Source organism: Pseudomyrmex gracilis, unplaced genomic scaffold (genome assembly GCF_002006095.1).
Source record: "Pseudomyrmex gracilis isolate BER0280 unplaced genomic scaffold, ASM200609v1 scaffold_224, whole genome shotgun sequence".
Classification (NCBI taxonomy): domain Eukaryota; kingdom Metazoa; phylum Arthropoda; class Insecta; order Hymenoptera; family Formicidae; genus Pseudomyrmex; species Pseudomyrmex gracilis.
This window is the reverse complement of record NW_018020808.1, coordinates 1-12,989: the sequence shown is the minus strand read 5'-3', so window position 1 is coordinate 12,989 and position 12,989 is coordinate 1. Positions and strand designations below refer to the sequence as shown.

At 28.3% G+C, this 12,989-nt stretch overlaps 1 protein-coding gene across 3 annotated transcripts; it reads left to right on the top strand.

Annotated features, from left to right (window-relative positions):
* The first annotated feature begins 4,585 nt into the window (after positions 1–4,585).
* On the top strand, positions 4,586–8,125 carry LOC109858782 (E3 ubiquitin-protein ligase SIAH1). 3 transcript variants are annotated; one of them, XM_020436375.1, is made up of 6 exons: positions 4,586–4,733; positions 5,241–5,424; positions 6,262–6,618; positions 6,747–6,986; positions 7,057–7,249; positions 7,488–8,125. In XM_020436375.1, the coding sequence occupies exons 3-6, from the start codon at positions 6,384–6,386 to the stop codon at positions 7,663–7,665; spliced, it is 846 nt and encodes a 281-aa protein (XP_020291964.1). In that variant the 5' UTR covers positions 4,586–4,733; positions 5,241–5,424; positions 6,262–6,383; the 3' UTR covers positions 7,666–8,125. The 3 variants fall into 3 exon arrangements, with proteins under 3 accessions (XP_020291964.1, XP_020291965.1, XP_020291963.1); XM_020436376.1 differs by lacking the exon at positions 4,586–4,733 and adding an exon at positions 4,906–5,023; XM_020436374.1 differs by lacking the exon at positions 4,586–4,733 and having other exon boundaries at positions 4,906–5,424.
* The last annotated feature ends 4,864 nt before the right edge of the window (positions 8,126–12,989 follow it).

Below are 12,989 nucleotides of genomic sequence, written 5' to 3'. Positions count from 1 at the left end.
ACTTCAAAAGAAAATCATGAAAAACCTGTCAAATTTCTAATTTGATCTTTATATTAATTTGCGAAACAATTTGCTATCTAATTTGCTAGTAAACTGAGTAAATGATATGCTAGTAAATGATATGTCCAAATCATAGTTCGGAAAGGAGCTTTAAAAAAGCTTTTTACACAATATTTCAAAGTTTCATGTTACTTATATTCTTTAGAATTTAAGTTTTAGTCTGTATTCAAGTATCTTTTCTTTATGCATTATATATGTGCTTGATGTTATTTCTGATACCGTGCTTATGATTTGATTATTTGATCAGTATAAAAGTAAAGATTCAAAGCATGTGCTTATTAAAGTTAAACTGGAATTTTTTCACTTGTTTTTAATTAAAAGCGAAGTAAAAGTAGAAGAAACAAAATTATAATATCAAAGGACCAACAGCTAAAAAACTGTGTTATGCAAAAATTATCAGTTAAATAACACTTCAAGTAATTATATTACTAATTATCAAATTATACTATATTTCCTTTTATGCCCAATTATGTATGATGTATGAAAATAAGATGCGATGAAAATAAGATAGGAGACTCAAATTGTACATATACGTTGTATGTTGAGCTCACGTTTTGAATGCAAATTCAAATGTGCTCGAAGTGTGCATTATACACGTACATGTATGCTCTGTTAGTGATACCGAGCAGAAATACATTAGAAAAAATTTAGAGAAAAAATAAAAAAAAAAAGAAAAAGAAAAAAATAAGTACTTCAAATATAAACGTCCTGGAAAGACAAGATAAAGTGCATGCAAACGACGAAATACTGTCAAACAAAAAACCAGTATAGCTGAATTAAATACAACAAAAAAACAGTACATTATGCCATTAACCAGACTATCACACAACACTTGAAACATTGTATCATAACTATTAAACATAATGGAAGTGTATTTCCATTATGCTCTATCAACATTCAGCGAATTATTCAATATAAAATATTGTTGCATCTACAGTAGTGGATTTGTTCGCATAACATATTCTTACATATTCTCACACATAAACTTACTTATATATATATATATATTTCTTTTCTCTAGTTTTCTGACAATTTAACTTTTTATAGAGCTTTGGATTGATTATATCTAATAATCGTTTTTTATGAACAAATTTACTAGTGCAGACGTAATATCCATCTTTATTAACTTTTAAATATTACTCATGAAATTTATTAAATTTCGAGATAAGATTTGCAAAAATATTTATATGCATTGCATACAAAAAAAACTAATAAAATCTTAGTTTTAAAAAATTATTTATTAATTAGTAATTTCTAGTAAACTATTTAAAACTTTCTAGTATTATTACTTAATTAATAATTAATTTCTGATTAATTGTTCAACATGATATATATTCTAATAGTTTTATTTTTTCTAAAGATTTATATATGTGCCTTTCAGTTATCACGATACTTGAACATTAAATTGAATGTGTTTTTAAAATTTTGGAATAATAAATACTTGTGAGTAGTATTTAAAGGTAGTCTGGCAACTCTGGTTGTTTCTAATTGTGCTGCGCGTGAACTTGTCGCGAGATACGGCCGTGTCTTTTGATGAGATAAAAAAAAAAAATTGTTTTCAAGCAGTTCTATTATGTATATGTATATACATGTGATGCTATACGTGCCCAATCTATATATACATACATACATATATATATATATATATGTATATATAAATTTCTGTGTGTGTGTGTGTGTGTTATATAATAAAATACAATATAGAAAACTAATGGTTTATATAAATTAACACTTTGATGATTGATGTCTCTTTTCACGTCACCTTTAAGTAACTTCTTGTTTAAATCTTTATTTTTAACGCTTATAAATATTCATATTATATATACATATTTCGTATAATAAAATCTTTAATAATTTTTCATACTTTGAGAATAGAATGCTGCTGTGCAGAGTATGTATGTGTGCATTGCCAAATTATGAGCTGGAATAAACAAAAGTTTGTCGATATACATATACTTATAATATTAAAGTAATATTTATTTCGTATAAACTCAAAAAATATTGGCCCTAACTGACAAATATTCAAGGAAACATGCAATCGTCAAAGTGTTAGAATTAATAAAAAATATTAAAATACATATATACTGTAACATTATACTTCGTTCCATGAGAGAATATTTTTGTTGTTTGCCAGACATAAATTTCGCCATTGATATTGCTTATTAAGCAGTATCACATAAACAAACAATAATATTTCATGATAAATAGTAGTGTGGTTAGATCAGTTTGTAGATGGTAGTGTTGATTTATAAATATCAATCAATCTAAATTTTTATTTTGATGCAACTAGATTCTCAAAAATCTTATCATATATTATAAGAGTATGCATATTTTCATTTCCGCTAAATATTTTCTTTCATGGAATTTAGTTTACGTACTAAAAATAATAAATCGAAAATAAGGAATAATTTCTTAAATAATCAAAATAATCAAAATTTTTTAAGCAGTAAACAACCAGAATTTCAAAAGATAAACTATATGCTCTTCACTTTTGAAAAGACTGTTAACAAGTGAGTAGTCCGTTTCCAATCATGTTAAGTCTATATAGCATATGGTGCCAAATCTCATTACAAATAAAACAATGCATTATATTTTATATATACACAGACAAAAAATACAATACACTGTACTAAAACTTGTTTATTTTTTTCAATTATTGTTTTTTTTTGTGATATAGTACTTTTGTGGTTTTAATTTAACACAACGTAGATGTTTGCTTAAATATATCTTCAACTTTATTCATTCCACATTACTGCAGTAAAAAAATTTCAACACTAAAATCTAAACAAGTTTGATATCTTTTACATCTATTCTGTGTTTTTGTTTTACTTTTACTTAAAAATAACAGAATTATTTTGACTCTTGAGCAGATTTACATCAATGTTTTAATTTAAAAAATATATATAAATTAAAATTTATGGATTTTGTCTGGAAACGGATTATGTGATTTACACAGATACGCACACATGCAGTAAGAGCTCTAGAAAATCTTGACAATTAATGGAACTTGCAGTTTTATATATAATTATGCAAAAAAAAAAGTAAAAAAATTAAGTATTATACACACATATGTGTACATACATGTATATACTGAAAGTAGATAAGATATAATGGGACTACTTTTACATCGAAATTTATATTGTACACATAAGGCTAAAAAATGTGTAACATACAAATTTTTTTTATTTCAGACACAAGTATACATTCAGCAGTTTGGCTTATTGAGAACTATAACAGTGGATAAAAACAAAAATTAATTTCTTTTGAAAATACTTTTAAGCTACTAATATCTTTGATACATTAAAGGTCAGTTTCTTTACCTACAATTAATTTACTCGACCGATTAATTTAATCGGAGATGATAAACTGACCTAAAATTTGTATACATACTGTGTATATCACAGCACAACACTCGCGGTGTTCTCAAACTGGTAGTATGACCAAAAAGATACTGATTTTGCATATAATATACATAAATAAAAATTACTATATATAAAAATATAGTATATGTAATAAAAAGTTTTTATAACTTTTATATTGTATAACTTTATTATATATATATATATATACATATATGTATATGTATATATATATATATATAAAAGTGATTTTAAATTGCTTCATTAAATAGAGTAGTGCGTTTTTACTTGCATATGTCTACACGCAAAAAAATTCATAGATATTTGTTAGATATCTTCAATTCATTAAATATTTAAATATGCTGCGGATATTTACTGGATATGTGTGTGTATATACATATATATATATATATATATACACTGGATAGTGAATATCAACAGGATACATATTATATTTTATGTACCTACATACTAATAACTGCTATTGAGAGACATTTAATAATAGTTTTCTTAATATGTATTTAAATTGATCGTCAATCGAGTTTTTTAAGTAGATTGCTTTCTTCTCTATTTGATGACGTATTGTATATGACACGAGATTATTAAAAATTAAACTTAAATGAAACAAAGTGTGTAAAATATATTAAGTTTTCAATAATTCTGCAAAAATGAAGCATCGTACAAAAAATCTTATATTTTATATTTTCGACTTAATTTGCACGTAGAATCGGTACCTTTTCCGTCGCTATCTGTTCTGAGAGGGACATATTACACACAAATAAGTACATGCGCGCATATAAAGTGCGCGCGTGCGTATGTGTGTGTACATTTTTATCTTACGTGAAAAATATCGAAAACAAAAGAAAAGAAAAAAGAGAACAGAAAGAAATGAAAATGAAAAAAAAAAAAAAAAGAAAAAAACACGATGTAGATATTTTATATTACTCTTTAATTACTTATTTGCGTCGTGTTCTACTTATATATAACACAGTATATATTTTAAAATAGGAAAATATACATACGTATTATATATATGAATAAAATATTTTAAAAACTTTGTGATAATTAATACACATATAGCTGTGTGTGTTTTTTGGTTTATTTGATGGCTCTCAGGCAGCGGGTGTGCATGTGGGTAAAAGGAATAACAAAAGAGAGAACGATCGTGTTTTCGACAGATGGCGTTGCGCCTTGCCGTGGTTTCTCGACGCTCTTCTACCGCTTTCTGTACATACAAGAGAGACAATTAAATAGAGATAGATAGGATATCTCGGTAGTTGCACTAGAGTGGTAATGGCACGGTGGTGTCCATACGTATGTATATATACCCACAATTTGTCGCGTTAAACAACTTCTCACGATTCGTTTCGCATATTTCAAGGCTACATACAATCTAAGGATATAAGACACACGAGATATATATGTATATATATATATATATATATATACATATACATATATATATATATATATATATATATATTAGACGAAAGTGACAAAAGAGAGAAAAAGCAAAAACATTGAGATAGATAAAGAAGCGTGTGTAATAATACTATGACTAAATCAGTATTGCTGTTTCGACGACAACCGCAAGGAACAGTGATGTAGGTTGTTTGTTTCTCACCCCAGAGTTCGAGACAATTATTTAATTCTTTATTATAAAATTTCTTGTTATATCAATGCGTTGTTACGTTGCAATATCGTCGAGTTTTCTATCACAAAGTGTGACCGTCGCAACGAATCGTTTACGACTACGTTACTACGTGTTTCTCATTATTGTCACTGTCATTGTCAACGTTGTCGTCATCATCGTTGTCGCAGCTGTCGCCGTCGCGTTGGTGTTATTATCACTATTTGTTGCAAGAAGTGCCTTTCCTGACTGTCGTTCAGCTGCGCGAGTGACCTGATATCGCCGAAGGCGACGACTGTGCAGTCATCTACTCAGCTATCACGCGATGTTCTTGCAGATCTATGTTTTCGTCCACTTCTGTCTATACACCGTGTGGTAGGTAGCATTAATATTATTAAATACTAATAATAGATATTTCCATATAATAATAACAATCACGCAGCCAGTGTCTTCTTTATATGCTCACAGATTATAATAACGAAGATTCGAGAATGTTGATTACTCAAAATTTAGAAATAATCAATTTATAGTTTTTTTGTTGAATAAATAAAAGAATATTGTAACCGAGCAATTTTGCATTGTAATGTTGCATGACATTTGTAACAACATTTGCTTGATATTTAGAATCATACATTGTTTTATTGCAAATATTAGGTGTGTATATATATATATATATATAGATATATGTATACGTAATACCTAAAAAATACCAGCTAGTATGTTTATTTTTTATATATTTTTTTATTTGTATTAAAATTTAGCAAGAGTATACATATATAAAATATGTATAACATGTATAATATGCTCATTGAGGATAAAAATAAGATAATTTTTGCCAAACCTAGAAAATATGGTATTGATTAAAACAATTAAAATAATTTAGTAAATAATGAAAAATAACAAATTATTTATGTTGCAATACAAGTTTTAAAAATATACTTTTGACATAATTGAATAATCTAAATAAAAATCTTTTATCATAGAATTTATTCACAAAGAAAATTAAAATCACTTTTTTATGACAGGTTATTTATATAATATACAATATTTGTGTAGTACTTATTTTAAGTATTAAAGAGTTAAATATATATGTATATATAAAAATGATATAAATCTTAAATATACATATATAAAATCTTTCTAAATTTTAAATATACATATATAAAATCTTTATAACAACTAGGTATAACCTTTCTTTTGTTATGATTACAGAAGTAAATCATCTAATTGCAACAGAAATGCATTGCTGTTGTTGAAACACTACAAAAAACAACAGAAAACTTGAAAACTCAAATTTTTTGATATAACTTGTTAGAGATTTATATAAACAAAAAATGTCACAACTAAATATCAGCACAAGCAAGCGAGGGAGAGGAGTTACTGCAAGTACTTCAGCACCAGCAGCATTATCGACATTAGGTGGCTCTACAGATTTGGCAAGCTTATTTGAGTGTCCTGTTTGTTTTGATTATGTGCTTCCACCAATCTTGCAGTGTCAGAGTGGGCATCTTGTCTGTACAAATTGTCGACCAAAACTTTCTTGTTGTCCCACATGCAGGGGTCCATTGGGTATTTAATATTTCTCTTCTATTTCAATTATTAAAAAAATTATTAAGATTATATATGTGTGTGTATATATATATATATGTATATATATGTATATATATATATTTGAAATACAATTTTTAATAATACAGGTAATATTCGTAATTTGGCTATGGAAAAAGTAGCAAGTAATGTAATGTTTCCTTGTAAGTACTCTACCAGTGGCTGTACAGTTTCATTAGTACACACCGAGAAAGCAGATCATGAAGATGCATGTGAGTTCCGTCCATACAGTTGCCCTTGTCCAGGTGCATCTTGTAAATGGCAAGGACAATTGGAACAAGTGATGCCACATCTTATAATGAGTCACAAAAGCATTACGACTTTACAAGGTATTATTTGCAATGTAATTTTATTTTTATTATAATTTGTTATACACACACAAAGCACATTGTTTTCTAGGAGAAGACATTGTATTTTTGGCAACTGATATTAACCTCCCAGGAGCGGTGGATTGGGTAATGATGCAATCTTGTTTTGGCCATCATTTTATGCTAGTGCTTGAAAAGCAAGAAAAGTATGATGGACATCAACAATTCTTTGCAATTGTACAACTAATTGGTTCGAGGAAACAAGCTGAAAATTTTGCTTACAGGTAACTATAGATATAACTTATAATCTCTCTCTTCCTCTCTTTCTCTCTCTCTCTTTCTCTCTATGTGTGTGTATGTGGCGTGCGTGTGCGTATGTACACACACGCACGCACGCATAATATGAATATTTTTTTATCAAGAAATAATCACACAAATTAAAAATTGCTTCAACGGCACATATGTTATTTTTTCTCATTATTTATATTAGAGTAATTTTAATAAAATTCTTGTTCAACATAGGCTCGAACTAAATGGACATAGAAGACGTCTCACATGGGAAGCAATGCCGCGTTCTATTCACGAGGGAGTGTCCTCTGCAATTTTAAATTCTGACTGTCTTGTATTTGATACTTCTATTGCACAGTTATTCGCTGACAACGGAAACCTAGGAATTAACGTTACTATTTCGATGGCCTGAGGAAGGGCTGATAAAGTCAGATCAGTGTAAAAAAAATTAAATATAATTATGCAGACATATCGAGCAGTCTTTTGGATTATGGGTGAACATACTATTGCTATAGGACTGCTCGCTGTGCACAGATAATTCTTTTTACGTTACCAGAATATTTTAGCAATACAAAGACGTTAGAAAAAATGTTGTTTGAGGTATATCTTGGTGATGCGCAGAATTTGAATACTTGATACAAGACGCCGTTGAAAAGCTTTAAAATATACTTTCGTGTGTATGATATTAACACTCAACGTAGATACATCACATTCTTTCATATATTCAATTTATAACTTTAAAGCTTTGACACTTATAATGAATTCCCAGAAAAAGAGTACCTGATATCCGCGCTATTGTTACATTACTTATTCATTTTATATCAAGAAGTTTTTATTACTATTCCCTGAAAAAATACATTGCGTTATACATACTTGTATTGAACATCGCTTTTCTCTATATTTTAACACTTCAGGACTTGATATGACAAGATTTTGCCATGCCAAACGTTGTATTTTATACACTTATCTCGTAATTTTGTGTGTGTGTGTGTGTGTGTTTTGCTTAAACATCTAACACATTATTGCTGATATATGCTAATATATTTTATATAAAAATAATATATTAGCATGTATCAGCAATGTTACATTTATATTATTTATTTTCGTTTGTAACAAATTATACTTTATCAGACTTACAATTTTAAACTTTTTCTATTTTTTTTTTTAATTCTTATTTAAGGTATTATCTAAATATCTTGTTTTTATGTAACGTTATACGTATGATTTTTTAATAATAAACGCAGGTCATTATATTGTTTGTTTTTTTTAGTATTATAAATACGATATGGATAAGAATCACGAAAAGCGTGATTCTTATAATTATTAATAAATATTAATGAAAGACATCAGTTTTTCACGATTTAGTCCGAATACTAAACAGTAAGGTGTTAATATTTTCTTAACACAGATAATACTTTTTTTTACATTCACATATGTGTAATATACACACATGCACGCGTGGGCGCGCACACACACATACACATGTATACATATCCGAGATCTGAAAACTTTTGACACAGCCAAAGTCTAAAGATAAATTGGGTCAATCTGAACAGAGAAGTCTTGTACCATTTTGTAAAATTTGCAATAGTTATTACTGATCAATTAGTATGATTTTAGTTGTAAAAAAAATGGATTTACTTTATGCAATTTCTTAACAGCACGAAACGAAGCAAACAAGCGAGTGGCGTGTGACACAGCTTGCAATTAGCTGATTTTCAACAACTGCAAATCATACACACCCACAGAATCCAAACTATCGCTTCCTACGCACGATTTAGTTGCATATATTAATTAATTATTCAATAACTATTGTTAATTTTACAAAATGGCAAATAACTTTTTTGTTCGGTAGAAGAGAATATGCTCGTGTTTTCAAATAAATGGAAGGAAGGCAGAACGAGCCAATACACTAGATGTAAGTGTATTCGTAAATGTATTTTTTCATTTAATGCTACAAAATTTTTTTTTACCCAAACGTTTCGATCTTTGGGTGAGATCTTCATCAGTAAATATACACTATGTGAAAACAAAGAAATTACCGAAATGTTATCAGATGTTAGACACAAAATAGTTATAACTGTTACCTGAGAATTATCAAATAATAATTTATAATGTCGTTAATTGTCAAATGATAATTTTATAAGCAGCAAGTCTCAACAAGTGAAGTGCGGCGTTGTCATCGTCTGTGTCATATAAAAAAGTTATGGAGTTGAGATTGTCAAATTTAAAACGTACCGTTGAGATAAACCTTCACTACGACTCCAACACACTTCACTTCACAGAACAAAAGTCAAGACTGCCGACGACAGTACAGCAAGTGAGTTTATAAATGTCGTTTCCTACCAAAACGCAATGACACAATTACATCTGATATATTGGCTTGTTCTGCTTACCTTCCATTTATTTTTTGTTCAGATTGACCCAATCTATCTTCACACTTCAGCTGTGTCAAAAGTTTTCAGACATCCTGTGTGTGTGTGTGCGCGCGCGCACGTGTGTGTGTGTGTTTGTGTGTGTGTTACAATGATGAGACTCAATTACATTATAGTTCCTGTAACAAAATAATAAGATGAAAAAATGATAAAAACAATTACATTAAAACATAAAGTCTTATATATGAACATAGTCTTATGTATGAACACAATTAAAATATTGCACAGACAAAGGTGCTTTCTAACTACGTACACAGGCGACACTGTGTAACACAGTGTACAACTTAGTGCTTTCCAATTATGACACAAGTCAACACAATTGTATAAAATTATAAATGCTGTGTTTCAACCGTCACCGTTTTGTGTCACTACGAGGATACCAAAATTTTTCTATTTATTTAATTATATAAATATTACATTATTTGTTTATTTATATTTGATTATTTTATAATTTGATTTTTTATTATTAATAAAACTTATTAATCTTATTAATAAAATGTATGTAAAATTGTAAACATAAATTGTACTTAATTCACATTTTCAAAAAACATATTATAGGAAATATATTTATTTAATTTTGTTTTTATTACTTTTACAGCACAACAATTTATTAATTTTAACAATTTAATTTACATGATTTGATCAGGTTTTTATCTTTTTTATATATCCGATCTGATTTGAAATAAGCTAAGTCATAAGAGAAACTTTTGTTAAAAAAATACTAATTTTTACAGTAAAAGTATTTTTCTGGCGATTTTAGATTATTGTAAATCATTGATATTTTTACTACACATGCATATATATCGAAAAATCTAATGATAAGTTTTTTGTAAAGTGATTGTTCTGTGCTCTGACGATGAAATAAAATAGTTAAATATCATTCCAGATGCAAGTCGACAGTGTGTAACACTGTGTCACACAGTTCATAACTGTGTTTCGTTGCTGGAAAGCGCCAAAAAATCTTACTCTTTGTTAAACGCGCTCGCAATGATCCAATTGAATATTTTTTTAATATATCACGTTATGTCATATTTTATTCATATTATTTATTTCTATATTATTTAGTTATTTGTACATTACACAAAATATGTTTACTACTGTAATAAGTTGTCGAAATATTGGGTGCTTTCCTGTCAGCTTTCCTGACAGTGTCGCCTGTGTACGTAGCTGGAAAGCACCTTATATTAACCTTTAGGCCGCCGCAAAAGTCTCTCTTTTGGGATTTCATATAAACTTCGAGATTCCACATAACGTGTATGTTATTAATATACACTCTTTGAGAAAAAAAAAATACACTATTTTAATAGAAAAATGCCGGCGGTCTAAAAGTTAATCCGTCTCGCTCACACTAGTGAACACTATGTTACACGGTGTTACACAGGTCGTGTACGTAGCTGGAAAGCATCCCATTAAGAGAAAGAGGAAGAAGAATGTGTTATTTCTAAAATTTTAATAAAAAGTGTTTTTCAACCAAAAGTTTATTAATGTAGAGTAGAAAAATAGTGCTATAGCAATAGAATTTTGCAAAAACATATTTTTCTTTCTCTTACAAAGAAATTGGAATTATTTTTTGTTGTAAATAGCGTTTTTTTTTTCATACTCTTATAATACACAGATTAATTGCTTAAAAAGAAGGAGTTCTGCTTCTCTCTATATTCTTATGCCCAATTTCTTCACCTTTGATAAGTTCTCGATAACTTTATCTAAAACATAAAGTATATCTTTTTGTATATCTTTATCCAGAGGATAGCTATCGGGAAGTATGAAGAAATTGGGCCTTACTCCGTTTGAAAAAAAAAAAAAACGACACATAGAAGAACACCACACATGTATAAAAGAATATAAATCAAATTTTCTTATTAGCGTTAAATATATGTACATATTGCGAATGGCGATCTGCGGACTTGTGATCCGCGAAGCATGTAACAGAAGATTGATTTCTATTACACACATACATACACACCCACACACACACATTCAAATTTATTTGAACAGAAATCTGTTTTGTTTAAACAATTAAGAAATTGCTTTGTAACATTCATTTTTAACACATTTTATTTAATGTATGTTTAATGTTAAATGTTATTAGAAATATCATTTTTATGTGTATTTTGAGCCTATAATAGAGAGAAATTGTCTCGTAGCTGTAAATATCTTTATTTTAAGTCTTAAGTTTTTTTTTTTGTAATTTATTAGAAGTTTTTTTTATTAATGTTTTCTTTACTACAACATTCGTAATTGTCGAAAAGCAGTGAAACATGAAAATAAAGTATTAAATCAAAGTATCGAATATTAATAATACTAGAAAAAATAAAAAATTTTCTTCGTAGAAATAATTTATTAAAATGTATATATTTTAAATGTACATATTTTTTTATCATTGTAAAGTTATGGAATAATTTTGTTTTTTTAAGTAAATAACTTTTAAACAACTGACAATTATTGGAACGGAAGTATTACAAATTGTGTTATTAAATATCTAAATTATGAACTCTAGTTTTTAATTTCTTAATTTTACAAAAAATTGTAAATGGTAAAACCTTTTTATTATTACACAGTCAAAGACATCATTATTGTAAATAAAAATTTGTTGTGTGATATAATTATATATACGCATATGTGCACATGTGTAGATATATATAATAAATAATTCGTATAACACATACACACACACACATGTATTCACAATGGTAGAAAGTTTCAGAAAAATATGCGGTGTATATATTATATACCAAGTTCACATCTGTTAAATATATAAGGTACAAAAAGACGGAATTCTGAAATATCTAGAAGAGATTAAGTTCGGACACAATGTTTCATACAAAAAAAAGAAAGGTTTTAAGTGGCGCATTGGGTAGTTTATGTTAGTGTGCTCTTGGACATCATTATCAAAGTCATATAACAATTACATTAATTAAAATTTTTTTTTAGTGATCATCTCTATTTTTGATTGCTTATTCTTGTAGCTGACTTCAAGACTGTTTTTTCAAATCAAAATAATAAAGATGTTTTTCATTAAATTTCGGAGTTGAATCTTAACTTTAGGCCAAAAAAAGTTAGGATACTTGGAGCGTAGCATGCACGCGAGTAAGTACAGTCGAGGTCATGAATTCGTTTCGTTAACGCGGGGAGCTAGGGATAAGAGGGACGGTATTCCCTAGCACGTAAGTAGCACCAGAGAGAAACCTGAGAGCGGCCATCCTAATGTAATTTTTTACGACGGTTTCAGCCGCTGGTTTTAGCCGTATTTCCACAAAAGTGGAACTCAAAGGCCGTTTTACATTAAACGCAAGTAGCAGAT